Consider the following 15,172-nt stretch of genomic DNA (forward strand, 5'->3'; position numbering starts at 1 on the left):
TGGGAAAGACTTCAATTCTTTGTACACATCTGTTAAAATTTCCCTGAACAGTTTGGTAAGTGCCACCCGGTGGCAATCTCTCAAAGACAGGACAGCATTTAGATAAAGCTTGGTCACATACTGTCCCACCAGGCTAGGCAGCTGGGGTGGAGTCGGGTTTGGATTTTGTCCAGGAACCAGGCTAGGCCTATCAGCCCCTCACATCTGGTGAGAAGGACTCACCAAGGCTTGTCATAAATCAAGTCTTGAGGCTGACGGTGGGGAGGTGGGTGGAGTTTCATTCTAGTCCAAGCCTTGCTGAGGGGTGACATCAGACCTAACAGACACACTTTCCATCAGTCAGGCTCAGGCCTCCAGCGCAGAAGAGTGTGGCTCAGAATCCCTAGAGACGGAGCCACTTGGGGTGTAAGAGGGCAGCCTGATCTCCCGGCCTCCCCACTCCAATTGGTGAAATCATGGTTAACTTCCAAGGCTCCGTGCAGATGTCACCCCTGTGAAGCCTCTGCCTGATCCCACAGACCACTCTTGTGTACTCCGGTAGTACTTTTGCTGTACGTGGTAGAGCAGTCAGCAATCTGGTTTGTCTTCTAGTTCATTCACACTGAGCTGGTCAAGAGGAAGGGGCACATAGTGAATTATGTACTTCACAGTCTTCCCCAACAAAGGGGGAGCTCCTCGATAGTGGGACTTTCCTTCACTCATTCATTCAATCATTATTGAGCGCTTACTCTGTGTCAGACATTAGCTGGACCGCCCGAAAACTGTGATGCGTGAGGCAGACCCAATCCCTGCCCTCATTCATATTCTTACGTCCCCTGTAGCCTAGCCCGGTGTCTAGCCCAAAGCCTGGCACAGCAGGGTTTAGAAATGGGAATCTAAGTGGAAAGCTGCCTTTGCATAGCAAGCACTGTTTTACTCCATCTTCTATGCTACAGATTAAAAAACATTTTCTCAAGATGCCCCCTCGACAGTTTATATGACAGGAAGTCATTTGACCATAGGAAATATTTTTAAAACATTTGGGGCGATCTCCGGGCCTGACGGCGAGTCCGGGGCTCACCACCTGGCGGGTCACGGCGCGGCGGCCGCCGCAGGCCCCGCCCCCAGGTGCCGCCCGGCCCCGCCCCCGCTCTCCATAGTTACGGCGCTGCGGAGGCGGCGGCCATCTTGGCGGCGGCGCGATGAGCGGGTCGAACTCGAAGGCTGCGGCCGCGGGCTCGGCGGCGGGGTCCGGGGCGCTGGTGGCTGGCAAGGAGGAGAAGAAGAAGGCGGGCGGCGGCGTCCTGAACCGGCTCAAGGCGCGGCGGCAGGCGCCTCACCACGCCGACGCCGGCCTCGGGGCGGCGGTCACGGAGCAGGAGCTGCTGGCTCTGGACGCCATCCGGCCCGAGCACGTCCTGCGCCTCAGCCGGGTCACCGAGAGTGAGTGCCGGGCCGGCCGCGCCCTCCCCTCGCGCCGGGCCGCGGGCCCCTGGTAGCCTTCGCCGGAGCCGGGCGCTCGACCGGCCCGGGGGTCCACCTGGGCTCCCCTGCCGGCCAGGCCGCGCTGCCCACTGCCCCGCAGGGTCTGGTCTGCGCGCCCCCTCGCCTAGACCTGCCTGGGAAGGGGTCCCCTGAGCTTGACTGCGTTCCCCGCGTCCCGCCGCGCCAGCTGGGCCTCGGGCCCGGCCGCTCCCCTCCTCAGCTGGACCTGCTTAGGTCGGGGCCCCCTGCAGCGTAACCCGATCCTCCTGAGCCGGCCCGGCCGCCGATCCCTAAGCCTGGAAGCCCCCAGCTCTCAGTCAAGTTCCTGCTCGGCCAGGCCCCCTCAACCTGTCTGCTTCCAGCTTCTGCGGCCTCTGCCAGCCCACCCTACCTGTTTTCTCCGCGTGCCCCTCTCCTCCTCCGGGCTCTGTCCAGCCTGCCTTGGCCCTCTACCCCTTTTGGTTTCAAGGGTCCCCCTTTTGTGTACAGGGGCCTCTTCCTTCCTCCAACACATTGCCGTGGCATTTCATGCAAATTTAAAACTGTGCCACATAAAATAAAGTACGTTAATAAAGTTTCAGTTTATGTGCAAAATCCAAAATGTGAATCCTGCTTTTGACACTTGTTCTAGTAAATTAAGAATTGTGTCAGGGTTTCCGAAATGCGTTTCTTGCATAAAATGCAACCATCCTGCACCTTTTCATTGACAGAAGGAAGGGTGGGAAGAAATATATTGCCCACTCCCTGTCCTGGTTCTCCTCGCTTCTTCTGTTCTCTTCCAAGCCAAGCCCTGACCTGATGCACTTTGTCTTGCTGTTTCCCCTCCAGCGTTTACAGTCACCTGGTCAGACCCTGCTTGCCCTGTCCTCCAGGCTTGTAACCCTGCAGCACCAGCGCTGGCTTGATGGATCTCAGGCTACCTCAGTCTTATCTGCTGAAACCATTTAGTAGGCAGCCCGGGGCTGCTCAGGTGTACCTCGGGGCTGGTGGCAGCTGCAGTGATTTGGGGATGGGAGTTTGGGGGGTGGGCCTTGGTCCAGCCTGTACGGAAGGAATTTCCCATCTCCTAAAATAGTTCTTCTTTGATTCTATATATTTTGATGTCTCCATTTTCCATCGCTGTTTGGGTTGGGACTGTCCTTTGCATGCCTGAGTACAGATTTAGAAGGTCTTGCTATTCAGTTTCATTGAAACATTGTGAAAAAGCTCCTTCTGTTCTGACCCACTTTTCATTTGGGGCCTCTGAAGGTACAGAAATGCTCATCACCTGACCTTTCTAACCTCATGCTTTCTCCTGATATCAGAGGGGAATCAGGCCGTTCTAACACCTGAGCCTAAGCAGCATCCTCGGTGGGCACTCGGGTCCTGTGTAGGAGCTTGGGATTGGTGCTATTGCTCAGACCCATCTCAGCAGCTTATTGGAGAAAGTCACAGGTCAGAGCCTGGTGACCTCTGGATTACTTTTCCTAGAGTCTGTCCCATTCAGCAAGTTATTAATTGAGTACCCTCTAAAGATGCAGAACCCATCTCAGCCTTTTGGGGAGTTGCAGAATAATTAGTAGCTCTCAAGTTTGCCATCTTACTGGAGAGACAGCTTGTAAAATATGAAACAGCTGACACAAGCAGGCAAGATAAGATAAAGTGCCAAAATGAGTTGTAGCAGAGATTCTTTCAGGAGTCAGGGTAGAAGAAGTCAGTGAAATTTTCTGTGATCAGTACTCTTTTGATTAGCTGTTCAGATTGTTGTAGGTTATACTTCACTTTGGCGTAATGCCCTCACCAGCAAATCTGTCCTACTGCCTGTGTAGGTATGTCCTGATTTTGTACAGGCCATGAGCTAAGAATGGTTTTTACATTTTTAAATGGTTGGGAAAAAGATCTTGTGACACACGGTTATATACAACTCATATTTCAATGTCCAATAGTTTTATTGGAATACAACCACACTCATTCATTTGTATGTTGTCTGTGGCTGCTTTTGCTGTGACAGAGTGGAGTAGTTGTGACAGAGACTGTGTGGCCACAAAGCCTAAATATGATCTGGCCCTTTACAGAAAAAGTTTGCAGATCTCTACTTTGTGATATGACGAAACAAGCAAGCACTGTATTAGCCATTAGATCAGGATGAATGTTTTATTTCTTATGTTATTTATTTATTTATTTTCTTTGGTGAGGAAGATTGGCCCTGAGCTAACATCTGTGCCAATCTTTATTTTCTATGTGGGTTGCTGCCACAGCATGGCTTGGTGAGCAGTGTGTAGGTCTGTTCCCAGATCCGAACCCGTGAACCCTGGGCCGCTGAAGCAGAGCGCACAAACTTAACCATTATACCACCAGGCTGGCCTCCAGGATAAATGTTTTAAAATGGATTTTTAAGAAAGTTCTGTCCTGTTGTGATATTCAAGTTGATAGATCATGAAAGGTTTATAGGCCATTTTTTAAGTGTTTCCAAAGAAATCACCTTTTACTATCTCTGTTTCTAAAAGTGTTATGATGATCTTTTGTCCAAACTAAGTCCATACTGTTTTTTTCTTTCTTGGATCCCCTAACTCTCTCCATACAACTTTTGCTTATAACATAAGAGGAAGTTTTTGGATGTATTTTAAGTGGATTGTATAAGGAAAAAAACCTGAGTTCACTTCAAAACTTGAGAAATAAAGAAGTGGTAGTTTTGGAGGATTGCTATTTTTTTGGTTCAGTTTTATTGAGATATAATTGGCATACAGCACTGTATAAGTTAATATTCAGTGTGGCATATTTGAAAGCTGCTAAGAGAGTAAATCCTGAAACTTCTCATACCAAGAAAAAAAATTTATTTTTTGGTAATGAGTGTTAACTTATTACGGCAATCCTTATGCAATATATATATATATCAAATTATTGTGCCGTACAGCTTAAAATTACACAGTGCCTGCTGAGCTTCACTTGAGCTAGAGGAGCAGCAAAGACTCATGTAGAGACCTTTCTGGCTGTCCCTCTGCTTCAAACAACTTGCACCTCCTATTACTAGCATTTATCGCCACAATCTGAGTTGGTCAAAAACAGAAGGAAGGGTACAAGATCTTCCCATTTATTCATTCAGCAGTTGTGCACTGAGACCTCACCCTGGGCCAGGTGCCCTGGTGGGCCTAAGTGCAGGGCTGAAAACCACTTCGTGGTCCCTGCCTGCCAAGAGCTCACAGTGTGGAGGGGAGATGGATAAAAGCATGACAGCAAAGACCCAAGAAATGAAAGAGCAAGTGCTGGAGTGAATCACAGCAGGGGGTTGTGAGGGAGAGTTGGGGGGGGTCACTGGGTAGAAAGGTCTGAGAGGCCTCACTTGGGTGACATTTGCTGGAACCAGCATGACAAGAGGGAGCCAGCCGTGGACAAGTCTGGGAGCGATGTGTCAGGGAGAGGTCCCCACTGCTGCAGAGTCTCGCAGGCAGAAGTGAGTTTAGCCAGAGGAGGTCAGACAGGTGGCCAGTGTGCCTGGAGGGAGCCTGGGAAGGGAGAACAGGAGACGGAGGTGGATGCTAGGGCCAGGTCCCGCGGCCTGGTAGGCTGTGTCTGTTAACTTTTCCTCTTTGACTACGTTCCTCAAAAGCTTTGCATTTTAAAATTATAGATACTTAGTATCTCCCAATTTGTGTGAACCAGCAATTGAGTATGGCTCACCTAGGTGCCTCTGCTTCATGGTATGTCACAGCCTGGGACTGTGGCCTCAACTAGTCGCAACGGGGGTTGCGGGGGAGGATTTGCTCCTAAGTTCACTTACTGCTTTCAGGATTCAGCTTGGTCTGAAAGCCTGAGTTTCTTTCTGTCTGTTGGCCTGGGCCCTTGGAGGGTTATTTAATGGCATTGGTCTCTCTCTCATTTTCAGATTATTTATGTAAACCTGAAGACAACGTCTACAGTATTGATTTCACCCGCTTCAAAATTCGAGATTTGGAGACAGGGACAGTGCTTTTTGAGATTGCCAAACCTTGTGTTTCAGGTAGGCCTTAATATTGTAGTGGTCACTTGACAGTTGGAACAAAAAGTCTTTGACACTTGAATTGTTGTGTGCTGTTGCATCCTGTGTCATGGACTCCAGCATGTCCTGCTTCCATGACCTCCTCCCGGAGCCTGGCCTGCAGCCTGATTTGAGGCTGTGTTGCAAGGCTGACGTTTGTTGAGTATCTCCTCTGTGCTGGTCACTGTGTTCTACATCTTTCTGTTTACATAGGCTCATGTAATCCTCACACCTCTGTGAGGAGTCATCCCCATTTTACAGAGAAGGAAACTGAGGCCCAGAATTTCCAAGTAACTTTCCTAAGGTCCTGTGCTCTTTCGTCTTACCATATTGCCTCCAGTTAGGAAAGGAATCCTTGAAACTGAACTCTACTGAAGAAAGCTCACCTGAGCCTTGAGTCCTGGGAACTCTCTGGGAGGATGATACTGAGGATTCCAGTCCAGACTATGAGGCACTTTCACCTGTCGTCTCACTCTCCTTTAAACAGTGTCCCATATTTCCCAGTAAGTCCTAGTTTGGATTTTAATCTGCACCATTTTCTGGATGAACAGAAAGTGCAGACCTCTGAACTCATCTCCTTGGGATTCCTTAAATTAGCCTTGAATAGACATTTCCTGTGCTTGTGATGCAGTTCGAGGGTGATTCATTTCTGGCTAGGGGACCACAGATAAGTCTTTGGAGCACATCATGGAGATTTAGCACCCCCTGGAGTTAGTTATTGGAACACCAGCACAGATAACCCTCGGAGTGTCAGCCGAGGTCTGTATTAATAACACTTTTGGCAAAGTTTTCTTGTCTGATTTGCTACTTAGAAAGAGTATGTAAATTTGATAAGGCAGGTATTAGTATCCCAAGTAAGTTGAAAGACTTTCCTGAGAAAGTCTTAGCTCAGGTTAATTGCCCAGCCAAAGCTAGAGCCCTGGTCTCCTCACCCTACCCAGTATTCTTTGTTTTGGTGAGGAAGATTGTCCCTGAGCTAACATCTGTGCCAGTCTTCCTCTGTATTTTTGTATGTGGGGCACTGCCACAGCTTGGCTTGATGAGCAGTGTGTAAGCCCGTGCCCAGGATCTGGACCTGAGAACCCTGGGCCACCAAAGTAGAGCGCACAAATGTAACCACTACACCACCGGGGTGGACCCCCACCCGGTATTCTTTTGTTTTTGTTTTGTTTTGGGTTTTTTTGAGGAAGATTAGCCCTGCGCTAACATCCGTGCCCATCTTCCTCTACTTTATATGTGGGACGCCTACCACAGCATGGTTGCCAAGTGGTGCCGTATCTGCACCTGGGATCTGAACTGGCAAACCCCAGGCTGCCAAAGTGGAATGTGCACGCTTAACCGCTGCTCCACTGGGCTGGCTCCCCCACCTGGTATTCTTTATGCTACAATAACCTGGTATTGAGCAAGGTGTCTAAAGGCTCAAGCTTGTGGGTACTTAGCTTGTATTGGGAGGGTCAGGGTCAGCTAGCTTCCTGGGTCTGTGGTGTTCTCATCCCTAAGTACATGTCCCAATACTTAGGATGTTTCGAGGACCCCAGGGCTACTTCAGGTGTGTGGATTTGGATTAGACTGGGCCCAGAGTTGTCTTTTCAGTACAAACCTGAACTGTCTCAAGAAGGTCAGCTGCAGATCCTGTAAAAATACCTTGATTTTCAACTTCTCCAGTCTTTACCTTTAAGGATCTTGTTTCACTTAGAATGTGCTCGCACTGAATCGGTCCCCTCCTGTAGCATTTTGATGAGTTCAAATCTGTGAGAAGATTTGCTCAGTCTCTCTGAATCCATTGTTGGAGCCGGTGCTTTAGAGCCTCTGGCTCTGAGCTCCAACTCAATGTGGTTGCCCAGTGTTCTTGGGCTTGTCACAGGCAGAGATGTTTGATGCTGCCAAGGGCTTATGTTGCATCCACATTCAGCCTAGACCTAGAAAAAATATTCCTGTTGAACACTGGATAGCTACTAGAGGAAACTAACTTCTTGTTCACATTAGAATGGTTCTCTGATTCATTTTACAAATCTTTCGTCTCCTGGGTTCAGGAATGGACTAGACCAGAGACCCTCATTAACCTTATAGATGCTCGTTCAGGTCCCACACATTGTTTCATTGCCCATCTGCTTCACCTTTTCCCAGGTGCTCAGAGTGTTGGGCCTGATATTGCCTGGAATAGGTATTAGTCCAAAGCAGTTTAGTACCCCAAAGCTGTAGGTCAGTGACTTCCATTTAAATAACAAAATTATTTCTAGGGGTTTGTATTTGCTGCCTGTCAGAAACTTTTGCATTCTTCGAAGGTGCCTTTTGACTAGTTTCAAGTTTTGTAATCTCATTCTTTTGGTTAGTGGCTAGTATGTCAACTTAGTCAACAGAAGAGCTAGTCTGTATAATATAGACCATGTCAGGGGCCTGGTACCCAGCTTATGTTTCAGGCTTCACCCTTAGGATACAGCCCCCAAGCACCCAAATTATATAAAATGCAAATAGCGTTTAAGAACAGGCTTCAAGTCAGATGGACCTGGATTCAGATCCCTGCTCCCTCTGTTTACTATTTGGGGGACTTTGGACATGTTATTAAACCTCTCTGAACTTGAGCTTCCTGAGCTGTAAAATGGAGACAATTAGAATGCCTCACAGGGTTGTTGTAAGGACTATATGCAGTGTTTAGCACAGGGCCTGGCATAGAGCAAGTGCACAGTCAATATTGGCCATCCTCCTGTTGGTGTTGGTACTGTTAATTGATTGTGCTGTTTGGACTGGTGGTGCAAAGATGGGGCACCAGGATTCTATGTGCTCTTTCAGACCAAGAGGAGGAGGAGGAGGAGGAAGGTGGAGATGTGGATATCAGTGCAGGACGTTTCGTCCGTTATCAGTTCACACCAGCATTTCTCCGCCTCCGGACAGTTGGGGCTACGTGAGTACCAGTATTTCCTGAGGGGAGAACATTCTGCTTGTTCACAGAGAATGTTCTCGGTTGGGTTTTGGGTTGGCTTTAGAGGAGGGAGGAGGCAAAGTCAGGCTCACAGAGATTTATTTTGCAGAGTGGAATTCACAGTGGGAGACAAACCTGTGTCAAACTTCCGGATGATCGAACGGCACTATTTCCGGGAACGCTTGCTGAAAAACTTTGACTTTGATTTCGGCTTCTGCATCCCCAGCAGTAGGAACACTTGTGAACATATCTATGAGTTTCCCCAGCTTTCTGAGGATGTCAGTATGTATCCCTTGACTTTACAGCATTCTAGATTCTTAGGGCTAGAAGGAACAAACCTTGAAATCCATCTGGTCCAACGCCCTTGTTTTGCAGAGGAGGGAAATAGTGACGTGGTACATATCTAGTCATTTGACCCCAGGCTTCTCATTTCCTATTGTTCCTGTCTAAAGTTTCAAACTCTGACTCTGCCTGTCTGGGAGCATCAAAGGTTTTAATAATACAAGCCATCCTTTTTAGATGGCTGCGGTGGGAAAGGGAGTGACCGAGGGAGAGGAGAGGAGGCCCATGACAATCCCTGGGTTTCCAGTTCCATAAAGCACCTCGCTTATCCACTGTCAGTCATGGTTTTCCACTGTGTTCTAGTCATTGGCACTCTTTGTTAGCCCTTCACTTTTCCCTAATCAAAGCTAGGTGTGCAGTTTTGGGCTAAATAGAATCATAGGTCTGAGGACCTCCTCTTTGTCATTCTCTGCAAGCAGAATGTTGATTAGGTAAACCATTAGGATAGATCCAGCAGGAAATATTAGGAGCTGTCACAGGTTTTGGAGCAGAAGGAGTGACATGATGGATGCAGTGTTTTGGGAAGAGTAATCCTGTAGTTGTATGGAGGAAGAACTGGGGAAGGCATCAGAGGGAGAAGGCTAGGCAAGGGAAAAGATGGACTTAATTAGAAAGAACGGGCTTGATCAGTTTCTATGACTTTGGTCTAGCTATCCCAGGTTAGCATCCTCTGTTGGTAATTAGGGAAAATTGCTCAAGAACAATGAGGATGTGAGTGGGATTATGTGACTAGCGATGGAGTTTAGTTGGGTGGTGGGGAACACTGACTAATTTTCTTGGAATCCCAGTTTCTTAAAGTTGTCATGTTCTGAAGACCAGATATTCTTTACTTGTGTGGCAGTGCTGTTCCTGGGTAAAATGAGGATTGCTGAGATGTGGGGCAGGATGTTTATGACAGCATCTGATCCTGGTTTGAACCCCGCTCCACAAGCTGGGCTGGAATACGTAAAGATTATGTATAGCATTTCAAGTTTTTACCCAAGGCAATATAACTTTTATTCATGGAACCAAATAAGCAAAAAGAGCATGGAGGTCGGTATTCTGGCTATAAACCAAATAACTTTGGCCTTGGTGGGTTCAAACAACTGTAAACAATTTCACCTTGTGAGAACTGTGGTGAACAATAGCATTTCCTCCTGAGAACTCAAAATAGCATGTGATCACTCACTCAGAACTGATCAGAGGTAGTGACTTCATTATCCTTTTTTTTTAAAGATTGGCACCCGAGCTAACAACTGTTGCCAATCTTCTTTTTTTTTTTCTTTCTGCTTTTTCTCCCCAAATCCCCCCAGTACGTAGTTGTATATTTTAGTTGTGGGTCCTTTTAGTTGTGGCATGTGGGACACCGTCTCAGCGTGGCCTGATGAGTGGTGCCATGTCCACGCCCAGGATCTGAACCAGCATAACCCTGGGCCGCCAAAGCGGAGCGTGCGAACTTAACCACTTGGCCACCCATGGAGGACTGGCCTGCAGGACTTCATTATCTTGACTCTCGAGTATGGGTAAAGCAGTCTGGGCAGTTCCCTGAACAAACAGAAGGTTTAAATCTGGATCCCAAGATAGGGAGACCTTCTGCTGGATCATTTACAAGTTAATAACCTGAGCCATCTCTAGAGAAGTCTTCTTGCCATTTGTCCCCCTGCACTCCTGCACACCTAGGATTCCTTTGGTTGTCATGCGTGCCCATGGGAAGTGGCAGAGTAAGGCACAGCTTTCTGAATTTGGACCAGAATGTCTAGAGGTGGGGAGCAGACCAGAAGCACAGAGTAAATAAGCCGTTGAGGTCCATGTTGGCAAAAGGTAAGTAAACACATTTCCCTGGGTACTGACTAAGAATCCAGGCTGGAGATGACCGAGGAGGACCATGTCAAGAGAGTCGATTGCATCCTTACGTTGAAGTGGATATCATGTTCAGTTAGGGGGCCTCTGTGGTCTCCAGTTCTCCCCAGCTCTCAAGGGCTGGCTCTCTCTGTTCTGACCTCATTATTCTGGGATAGTGTACTCATGTTCTCTGGCAGAGTTGGCTTATGAATTTTAGAGGGGATACTAAGTTTGTTCCCACCTAGCCCATGTGGCAGGCTCACACATAAATCTTTGCTTTTTTCTGTCCCCTGACTTGCAGTTCGTTTGATGATTGAAAATCCCTATGAGACCCGTTCTGACAGCTTCTACTTTGTTGACAACAAGCTGATAATGCACAACAAGGCTGATTATGCCTATAATGGAGGCCAGTAACTGCTGCAGGAGTGGACAAGGGAGGTGCTTTGCTGCGGCCCAGGGTCCTGGCACACGGAGATGGTTGAAGCTGCAGTTTGTCAACACGCATCTGGAACCTGGCCCCAGGAAGCCAAGGCTGGGGTGGCAGTTTCCTGTGCTCCAAGAGAGGTGCCAAGCAGTACTGTGTTTTCTTCCCTAGTATTTTTTCTTCTCTTTTTTTCCCTGCCCTTTATGTCACAGAGGTACTACAGTAAAGTCAAAGATTAAGATAAGGCTCCTGGAATCAAGATATAAGAGAAAGTTTATTTTCATGTAGTCATAGCTCCCTACTAGTTGTCCTGACAAGTCTGGGTCTCTCCAGGCACTTCTGTGCCCATGTGAGGAGGCTCTGGTGGGCCTCCCTGCAGGTTAGCAGCTCTTCTGTAGGTTCCTGGGTGCTGTGGGAAGCTGAAACGTAGGCCTCTTCCAGGCATCTCCTCTCACTTCTGGGGTGGTGTCAGCACAGTCTGACCTCAGCCTGTGCATAGTCCTGAACCAACTGGAAAGAAACTTGAAAGCAGGGGGAAGGAAGAGGTGGTGCCAAGAGTTGAGGCACTAGGGGTGGGTAAGGCTGCCAAACGGAAAGATTCATTTTATGAGGAGGCCTGCTTATCTGTCTGACTTGCAGGATCCTCAGCCAGCAAGGGTTTCAGCCTGGGGATACAGCAAGGTTTCAGCCTGGGAGTGCCTTCCTGTTCTCATTTTGGAACGAAGATGAGCTTGCTCTGCTTCTCCTGGCTCCTGACTTTTGAGTATCTCCTGAAACAGAATGTGTCTGTTTTGCTCTTGGAACAGTAATATATCTTGAGGCCAGAGCAGGCCTTATTGTGTTTTGTTTTTTATTTCTAGGCTTCTTTCTGGGAGGCTTCATAAAATGTCAGTGGTGCTCCCAGTGTATGTGACGTGCAGTTAGACTTCTGATAGTGTTAATCAGGCTCCCGGGGCTAATCTGGCTCGTGTTGGAGCAGAGTATAGTTACACACCAGCAGCTCATTTAAAGGAGGGATTTGGTTTTCTCTACACAGCAGAGCCTGGAGGATTGGCTTTTGATGGGGATTTGCCTCTGAAACTCTTTGTAGATTTCTTATTTAGGAGGATTTTCAGTAGTATCTGGAACCATCCTGGCAGGTCAGACCTAAGTAACACATAACTCATCCTTCAAACTGCTAGTTGGAATGGTGCCGGCTGTTTGGAAAGGCTGAGATAGGCTGCGATGGCCTGTTGGAGAGATGTGTTCTTAAAAGAGCGTCTTCGCACATCCTGTGGGCTACTTTTGTCCTGGGGCCCTTACTGGATGGACTCTTGCTGCCTTAGCTCCCTGTGGTTGTCTGACTGTGTGGGTGGCTCTAGATGCTCAGCCTAACCTCTCTAAGATGGTTGCTGCGGCCAGGATTTAGCACTGATAGGAAGGAGGCTATAGGAGGAGCCTAGCTATGTGGTAATAGTCACAGTGAGGCATCACAGTAACTGTGACAGGAGAGCTGTCTCCCAAGGTGCTTGGGAGAAAGGCCACGTGGGGCCAGGGAAAGAAGGGCCAGCACTTTGCTGCAGAAGACCCTGTGCATTCACTGACCAGTGTTGCTCCCTGCTGGATTCTAGAGCGTGAGTGGCCTTGAACCTTGGCTTAGTGCTTTGTGCCAGGCCAGGGTCTGGATTGTGTCAGATGCTGGCAGCTTTCTCACTGAGAAAGCCCTAGGTTATCCCTGTCTGCTGGTGCTGGATCCAACCACTGAGGGAGGGAAGAGACCGTGCACCTTGCACAATGGGTTACACGTCACCAGACAGGCTGAATCTCAGAACTGGAGTTGACTACAAATCCAGGTGCCTTAAGTGTGGCTCTGTCCCATATGCTGCTGGGGAAAGCTGCATTGCCCTCATTCCCTCCTCATCTGTGGACAGACATCAGCACTGCCTCCTTACCCTCTGTTTCTCATTGCAGCTCCTCTAACATGTTTGTGTGTTCCTGTCAAGCTTCAGAGTAACCCCTTCTCTGTGACAGAAGCCCAGTCAGGAGAGTTTATATTATTTGATATTGAATTATTATCTAGGATGTGGTTTCTGGAGCCCAGAGCTCTGCTTAATAGAGTGTGTCTTAGAAATGTGCCCTGGGGCAGACCGCCTCTTGAGGACCAGTGGGCTCTCATCTGCAGTGGTAGCTTTTGCTAGGAGGACCAGGAGGCCAGAGGGGGTAGGCACTCTGGCTTGAATAGTGCTGTATTCTGTTCCCCATTAGCTTGCCTTAGTCTCACCGGAGACCATTTTGAGGCCAAGTGCACAATCTGTGCCCAGCAGGACAGGGATTTACCATCTTCTGAAGGTCTGGTGTTCTGTATCTGGGACTCTGGATTCTTGTGTCTAGCTACTCAGGAAATCTTGAGAAGCATTTATGACTCTGGGGTGTTAACCAGGGTGAGTTTGAAATTCAGACTTTTGTACCTGACTTGAGAGAATTGGCAGTCATACTTTCTCTGAAAGTAGCTGAACCACTCAGAAGTTGAATCAGGAGGCCATGTTATTAAGGGGTCTGGACTGTTGGGAGCTCTTATCTTGTGAGTGATATAGTGGGAGGAACGAAACTACCTGCATGGGGAGACCATGCCTCGTTCAGAGCTGGCATCTGAGAGGTAGCTCCTGGAGGAAACACATTCCAGCAGACTGGCAGGCTCATCTGGTGCCCTGGGGCCTGCTGCCTGCACCCCTACCTCTCCTCTTTTGTTCCTTTCCCTCTGCCTTGGAATCTCTTGGGAGAGAGCCTCTCTTTTCCTGTGAAGCCTTTGGGCTAAGATGCCCTTCCACCTTCTCCAAATAAGATCCTGGTTTATTTCATTCTGTGTTCTGAAGAGTAAACAGAGGAAATAAAACTAAAAGTAGTTCTTGGCTAAGTGGGCTGTCCACTCGTTATGTGTTAGCTCAGAGCTATCTGCAGAGAAAGCAGTTTTCAAGGGCCTGTAGGACTTCCTGAAGACACGTACAGTCTTTGGGCCATCTGATTCTCAAATGGGGCAGTGATTGGGGATGTTGGGGCTAACCATAGACTGGAGAGTCTTGAGATGGCAGTGACTGGGGAATCTTCAACTTATTTTTTCAGTTGAAGTGGAACTCATTTCTGGAAGGGATTTAAGAGGCTGTGTCTAATGTACAAATTGGGTGAGTCTTGGCTTAGTGTGTACTGCCAGCCCTGGTCGGCTCCCCGGGTACTCTTTTTTTCTCTGTAAAGTCACTTTCTTCTGGTGGCCGTTGTCACCATGACATCAGTGAGGTTTGGAGAATGGGGACAGTCGTTCTAAAAATCACAGCACAGGCTTCTAGCCAGCGCACGAGGCTTCCTGCCAGCGCACGAGGCTTCCTGATGCAGAGGGTGCTGCTGTCCCCGGGGTAGGAGGCCGTTGTTGGTCATGTTACTCATATTCCAAGTTACAGAACGTCGCAGCCACAAGAAGGCTCTGGTGGAGGTGGATTTACCCCTCGTTTTACAAAGGATCGTGTAAAATCATTGAAGTTGTGAAAGTCTATTTTTTCCTGTAAATCTATTTTTCACAGAGTATAAGAAATATCAATGACCTGATCTTTCCTTCCACTTCTTTCCCCTTCACCTAAGATCCATTCCAGTTTGTATTGTCTTTGTGTCCAAAGTAAACTAGGTGACTTATTTGTATAAAATGTTATTTTGCCACAAGAGACAGTAATAAAAGAAAGATTTTCGCAGTACGTGTACCCTCTCTTGTCTCCTGACTGGGCCCTTTGCATTGGTGGGGGGAACAGGTGTGGGGTGGGGGTGGGCACCGAGTTTCTTTGTGTGGCCTTTCTGTAAGTGGTTAATGAGTACAGCTGGTTTATGGGGTGAGTGGGGACCAGTATTGGGCTTTAGGTTTAATATTTTTGCTTTATGTTGCTGGAGGGCTTTCAGAACTAAACATTTATACACATATTTTAACATTAGGTTTATTGAGGGGTACTTTACAGTAAGATTCACCTTCTTTAAGAGTACAGCTTGATGAGTTTTGACAAATGTATACAGTCTTATAACCCCATCACAGTCCTGGTACAGGGTGTTCACATCACCTCAAAAAGCTCCCTCAAGGTCTTGGTGTTTACGGCCAGTTCCCGCCCTCCCCCCGCCCCTTTCAACCATTGTCTGATTTGTCTCTACTAGAGAACTTACATACCTTTAATATAAAACGTACATCCATGTTTAA

At 48.0% G+C, this 15,172-nt stretch overlaps 1 protein-coding gene across 1 annotated transcript; it reads left to right on the plus strand.

Moving 5' to 3' along the window:
* Positions 1-1,165: 1,165 nt before the first annotated feature.
* On the plus strand, positions 1,166-14,300 carry UNC119B (unc-119 lipid binding chaperone B). The gene is made up of 5 exons (XM_046640087.1): positions 1,166-1,422; positions 5,327-5,440; positions 8,249-8,360; positions 8,488-8,660; positions 10,843-14,300. The coding sequence occupies exons 1-5, from the start codon at positions 1,182-1,184 to the stop codon at positions 10,953-10,955; spliced, it is 753 nt and encodes a 250-aa protein (XP_046496043.1). The 5' UTR covers positions 1,166-1,181; the 3' UTR covers positions 10,956-14,300.
* The last annotated feature ends 872 nt before the right edge of the window (positions 14,301-15,172 follow it).

The sequence above is a fragment of the Equus quagga genome, chromosome 15 (genome assembly GCF_021613505.1).
Source record: "Equus quagga isolate Etosha38 chromosome 15, UCLA_HA_Equagga_1.0, whole genome shotgun sequence".
NCBI classification, from domain to species: Eukaryota; Metazoa; Chordata; class Mammalia; order Perissodactyla; family Equidae; genus Equus; species Equus quagga.